The sequence below is a fragment of the Fusarium pseudograminearum genome, chromosome 3 (assembly GCF_000303195.2).
Source record: "Fusarium pseudograminearum CS3096 chromosome 3, whole genome shotgun sequence".
NCBI lineage: Eukaryota > Fungi > Ascomycota > Sordariomycetes > Hypocreales > Nectriaceae > Fusarium > Fusarium pseudograminearum.
The window spans coordinates 7,363,446-7,369,445 of NC_031953.1; the positions used below are offsets into that span (position 1 = coordinate 7,363,446).

The window sequence follows — 6,000 nt, forward strand, 5'->3', positions numbered from 1 at the left end:
TCTCTGTCGTGTCAGAGGAGACACTTGCTCCTGCTCGAGTCAGACTCGGAAAGATATTGCAACAAAGATAACATACCGATCAGTGCCATAGCAGCTACCAACGTGGACTTGGCTTTCGATGGTTCAAATGTAGGTCTGTGAACAAAATTGACGTTGGGATGCCAGATATGCCAGTACAATGCGAGAAAATTCCGAAGATTCCGAGGAGAGAAGAACTGCATGCATATCTGCTCCAGGATAGGGGACCATTCAAGTTCCACCACACTGTTACGGGGCTTGGTTGTGACTATTTCCTTGATACTCAGCAGGATCTGATGAGTTTGTATGAGAAGTGGATCGTGCAAGTTTGGAAAGGAATCAGTACAAATTTCGCTCTCCAAAATGGATTCGACCACCTGGATCCTCTGATCATGAGTTCCACAGTCGAATGAGTCTACCAGCCCACTTCTGCTGGTGAAGTTGTCGAGAAAATGAAACTTGTAGTTATCAAGCCGAGTTTGGCTGTTTCCTTCTGGTAACTGGACATTACCGGTGGTTAGATTGACAAAATCTAGCCAATCCTGGTTGCTATACGAGCCTTCGAGCATGTCCGATACCGACGTATAGTTCCCAAGATAGTCAAATTGTGAATCATCTCCAAACACCACAGTCGGAGGCTCGACTGTGCTCTCAACCACTGCTAAAGTCTGAGTGTCCATTATCATGCTGGAAGCATTACTTCTTGACACTGCGCCAGCATCAAACGAGTAAGAGCAATCGACAGACTTTCGACGGCAATTATCGCATGGCTGGCCATTACTACATGCCTTCTTCTGCCGGACACAAAAGTCACATGCCCGACGATTGGTAACAAGTGATGATCCAGTCCGAACCTTGGTTTGACACGTCAATAAATGTCTCCGAAGAACATCGGGTCTCTGATACGACTGGTTGCACATCCCACATCGATAGGGTCGGGCTGCGCTGTGGGAGGCTGCGTGGCGATGCAGATGTTCGCGCCGTTTGTACGTCTTGGAGCATTGCGAGCATGCATAAGTGGCGTGTGGCACGGGAGCAACGTCTGACATTGTGTCGGACTGTTATGTGGAGAGAATGAGGTAGCAGGGTCGAGGAGACAAAGGTGTTCGGTGCATTAAGGTGTGTGTCCACAATCTTGTCCCGGCTTCACAGCCGATCCGCGAACCGTAGATCGCGGGGAAGTGGAGTCAAGAGGCACAACCATCTCGTCGGAGTAGATGTGGGAGACGAATCATAACGAGAGGGACAGCCACCAAAACATTTCGTAGCGTAACCCCATTTGGAGAAGTACCTTGGACCATCTTCCCTAGACATACAATGTGAAAGATTAACTCGATCCTTGATATACTATCCCACACCCTTCCGCCCGTTATGATCACGGATAGTACTTGTATAAAATGGCACGAGGACGCGTCGTTTCCAACGGTGCAAATGGATCAGTTCATCGGCTAACACAAACCTCAAGCAATGTTCACTCTGCAAGTATTCTTTCTGGCGCTGGGTGTTGTCCTGGTTCGCCTTCTCTTCACCGGCAGGAGACCTAAAGGCTACCCACCTGGACCTCCTACCATTCCCGTCTTGGGCAACATTCACCTAGTAAGTTGTTCAGTTCATCCCAGAACACGGACGTCTTTAACTGTGGTCCAGATGCCGAAGCGCGATGCTCATCTGCAATTTCGCAAGTGGGCAGATGAGTATGGACCTGTCTACAGCCTCATTCTCGGAACCAAGTCATTCATCGTCTTGTCAAGCGCTCAGGCCGTCAAAGATCTTTTGGACAAGAAGAGTGCTCTTTACTCGGATCGACAGGAAATGTACGTTGGTCAGGTACTCGGTAGTGGTGGTCTCCGACTTCTAATGATGGTTCGTCATTATCCATTCGATAGCGTTTTGTACCAACTAACGTTGACCTCCACAGGGCTACGGTCAGACCTGGCGATCAGTGAGTTCAACAGAGTCTCCGCCATGATGAAAGAGCTAACACAAACCGGCAGTTCCGCAAACTTGTTCATTCCCTTCTCAACGTCGCAGCAGCCAAGAGCTATGTGCCATACCAAGATCTCGAGAACAAGCAAATGCTATACGAGCTAGTTACTCAACCAGACCAATTTCTCCAAAGCATTCGACGATACTCTAATGCACTCACAACCACAATGGTCTTTGGCTGGCGCTCACCCGTATACCAAGACCCCAAGTTGATGCAATTATTTGATGGGTTTGCCGATTTTGCAGAGATCAATCAAACAGGCATTGCCGCTCTGCTAGATTCTTTTCCTATCCTCAGACGACTACCAGACTTCTTGCTCCCGGTGCAGAAGAAAGCTAAGGAACTTCATAAAAAAGAGAAGGATTTGTATCTGAGCCATTGGCTGAAGGCAAAGCAGGACATCGCCAATGGAACCATCAAGCCATGTTTTTGTGTCGGCTTGGCTGAAGCTCAGGAAAAGAACAAATTTGATGACGACCAAGCTGCGTATATCTCTGGAACACTCCTTGAGGCTGGATCAGACACAACATCCAGCACACTCTACGCCTTTGTGCAAGCTATGCTTCTAAACCCAGATGTACAGAGAAAGGCACAGGATGAGATTGACAAGGTGGTCGGCAACGCGCGCATGCCCCATATGGATGACGAGTCAAGTCTTCAGTACATCCGTGCATGCATGAAAGAGACTCTTCGATGGATGCCAACGACTATTTTAGGGGCAGTCCCTCACGCGGTCACGCAAGACGATATCTACAATGGCTACCTCATCCCTAAAGGAGCTGGTGTACTGAACAACGTATGGGGAATCCACATGGACCCCGAACGTTATCCCAACCCTCGACAGTTCAACCCTGAGAGGTACCTCGATGATTTTCAAAGCCTTGCAGACGCCGCCGCCAACCCTGATGCCTCGAAGCGAGATCAATTCACTTTTGGTGCAGGTCGTCGTATTTGTCCTGGAATTCATGTGGCGGAACGAAGTTTGTTTCTGGGCATGTCGCGGATTTTGTGGGCGTTCAATATTGAGCCTGTGCTGGATGACATGAGAAGACCAATCCTGCCTGATCCTGATAAGTTGACGCAGGGCTTTGTCTGCATGCCGGAGGAGTTCCCAGCAAAGATTACACCGAGGTCAGCGGAGAAGAGAGACCTTGTGATTGAGAGTTGGAGGAATGCTGAGAAGGAACTACTTGAGCCTGACACAAGGCAATGGCGATAAGGGGATGAGACAAATGTTGGACTTGATGTAGGTAGCGTGACTCCTCGATTATTGTGTTCTTACGGTGCAACTACACAGTCCTTATCGGAATATCTTTATCTATGAGATCAATTGTCTCAATACTCATGATCATGCTGGGGATCGAACCCAGAATCTTCTGATTCGTAGTCAGACGCCTTGCCATTGGGCCACACGACCTTGTGATTTCTGCAGCCGATACTAGCCTCCATCACCACGGCGGAGCATCGTTTGGCTGCGCCTTGCCATCCATGGAAAATATCTTTGAAAACAATGGAGTCGACTTACCCAGTCTCTCGATATCTAGGTCGGATCTGCTGTCGCTCTTTCAAACCTTCTATATTTCTCAACCCTCCAATTGTACTGACTCAGATGTTTGTACCTGCCTGTTATCGTGGGTGCGGCTAAATGATTGGTCGCGGTGGAACCCCACTGTTATCCGTGCGCATGTACATATGCAAACAGCGGGGGACCCCGCTAGTGGAAATACCGAATGACCTGTTTCTGTCTTGCGTATGATTTCTCTTCTTCAATCTACACCACATTGCTTATACAATGGAAGACACGCCAACAACAACATCAGCTATCTATGCTGTGTCACGCTCCCGTGGAAAACAACCGGGCGAGCCCGCTCTCAAGGCTAAATTGAGGGAGAGGAGGAAAGCCAAAGGCCAAGCGAGGTCCTCTGATGAATCCGAACCAGAGGACGAGATGGAGCCAGGTTGGTTCAAAGCTTCTCCTACCGATAACTTCCATCGCCAACTAATTCTCTAGATTCTGTCATCTTGCATCAATTATTCAATCGTAAAGTCATCCTGCAGGCCGACAAGACTGTCGTCAAGGTTGGAAAACGTATAACCCTAGGTGAGGGAGAAGCGTTGAAAATCGCCGTCAGTGCTGGTATTCCAGCCCCATCCGTCCGTGACACGTGTACAACATCTGACGGCGAGGTCCGAATCACTATGGATTATATCCCAGGGGAGTCTCTCGAGAAATTGTGGCCCGACATGTCTGTTGATCAGAAGAAAGACATTGCCCAGCAGATCAGGCAAATCGTTGAAAAGATGAGATCTATCACTCCCCCAACCGACTTTATTGGCGCTTGCGATGGCACGGAAATCCGGGATACCAGAGTCCATTTTACTTATCATTCTCTGCCTTGTCGTGACGAGAAGGCCTTCAACGAGTTCTTGCTAACGGCTCTCTACGAGCCAACGCCCCCGCTTTTACGCGAAGCGTTCTCTCGACGGCTGCGAACTGATCATCGAGTTGTTTTCTCCCATTGCGATTTGGCGCCGAGGAATATCCTGGTCCAAGATGGAAAGATCCAAGGCCTAGTGGATTGGGAAGATGCGGGATGGTATCCAGAATACTGGGAGTATGTCAAGTTCTTCCAACGTAATTTTGATAAAGATTTCAGACGGTATGCTGTGGATATATTCCCTGAGGTCTATCATGACGAGCTGGTCGACTACACTGCGATATCCCATTGGCAGAACTCTTAGCTACTATATGAAGGTTCTTGTTGAGATCGAATGCCTTGTTTAGAACTTCTACGCTACCATTGCAAACCGTGAAAATACACCATCATGCTATATCTTCGTCTGCTGCCTCCATTGTCGCATCAATCATCCCGTCCACTCCTGCATCGTACTGCTCTTGAGTCAAAAGACCCTTCTGACGGAGTAACAAGAGGGCCATCTGAACCCACTGCTGGCAGTTGAACTCATGGTCGTCGTTGCCCACAGTGACAGACCTCATATGTTGCTCAAGCTCAGAGGCCGTCAGTGGATGGCTAATCCGTCCGGCCAAAACCTTTTTTGCAAAGTTTGCAGACCTCGTAGGGTCCCAGTTCTTGCGCATTTCAAACAGAAACACCGTTGGTTTGCCTCTTACATGGTAGAAGTAGTGTGGGACACTATTCTCAGGCACAAACCAGAGTCCAGTATGCCTGTATTTTGAGAAGTCCATAGGATCGCCCTTGTGTACAGCGACATAGACTGTATACCTGGTTGCGCCTGACATGGCTACCTTGCAGCGAGTAAAGTATAGCGACAATTCTAAGTTGTTGTGTTAACCACGCCAGTTTGCAGTAACCTTGAGAATTGCAGATTACTTACAAAATCACAAAAGGTCTTGTATTAATAAAGACAGCACTTAGCGGCAGACAGCAGATACGCTTTCCTCTGAACAAAGAGTAGATTCGGTAGAGATATTTATCTCCAGCGTATTTCCTTATATAGGGATTTAGTTCTCACACATAATATGTTATTACTAATATTTCCAGCCTCTTAAATGGTTCCTTGAAGCGCGCAGTTCCATGTTGGCGGCTATGCTTGTGGTATGGGTAAGTAACATGAGTTATCAGAAACCCCGCTCAGGAAGCGCTTTAATCCCAGTAAGTGTTGTCCCCTCATACGGCATTTAGAAACCTATTTATAGTAGACATAAGCCTCCGAGGTCAAGAATGCAATATGTAAAATTTAAAATCATAATTAAGAGGCTAATAGCGCTTAATTAATTAAAAAGACAGAGGTACTGCTGAGTAGTTGCAAGTTTGCAGAGACTAGGTTTAATCCCAGAAGAAGTAGAAGATGAGGGACACTTTCAGTACCGTGTTTAACTTCACATTTAGATAATTAGAATAGCAAAAAAGAAACTTGATGAGACTGGGACTCGAACCCAGGAGGATTGCTCCACCAGGAAATTGGTGTTAAGGTTAACCTTAACCTGGCGCCATAACCAACTCGGCCATCTC

The 6,000-nt window shown here is 47.7% G+C and overlaps 3 protein-coding genes across 3 annotated transcripts; 2 read left to right on the plus strand and 1 right to left on the minus strand.

Moving 5' to 3' along the window:
* Positions 1 to 1,485: 1,485 nt before the first annotated feature.
* Positions 1,486 to 3,224, plus strand: FPSE_02922 (uncharacterized protein; the record flags this gene model as incomplete). Its single annotated transcript, XM_009256041.1, has 4 exons — positions 1,486 to 1,614; positions 1,666 to 1,881; positions 1,937 to 1,960; positions 2,013 to 3,224. The coding sequence occupies 4 exons, from the start codon at positions 1,486 to 1,488 to the stop codon at positions 3,222 to 3,224; spliced, it is 1,581 nt and encodes a 526-aa protein (XP_009254316.1).
* A 573-nt stretch (positions 3,225 to 3,797) lies between these two features.
* On the plus strand, positions 3,798 to 4,747 carry FPSE_02923 (uncharacterized protein; the record flags this gene model as incomplete). Its single annotated transcript, XM_009256042.1, has 2 exons — positions 3,798 to 3,963; positions 4,017 to 4,747. The coding sequence occupies 2 exons, from the start codon at positions 3,798 to 3,800 to the stop codon at positions 4,745 to 4,747; spliced, it is 897 nt and encodes a 298-aa protein (XP_009254317.1).
* An 82-nt stretch (positions 4,748 to 4,829) lies between these two features.
* On the minus strand, positions 4,830 to 5,267 carry FPSE_02924 (uncharacterized protein; the record flags this gene model as incomplete). Its single annotated transcript, XM_009256043.1, has 1 exon — positions 4,830 to 5,267. One exon carries the CDS (start codon positions 5,265 to 5,267, stop codon positions 4,830 to 4,832), a length of 438 nt encoding a protein of 145 aa, XP_009254318.1.
* Between the last annotated feature and the right edge of the window lie 733 nt (positions 5,268 to 6,000).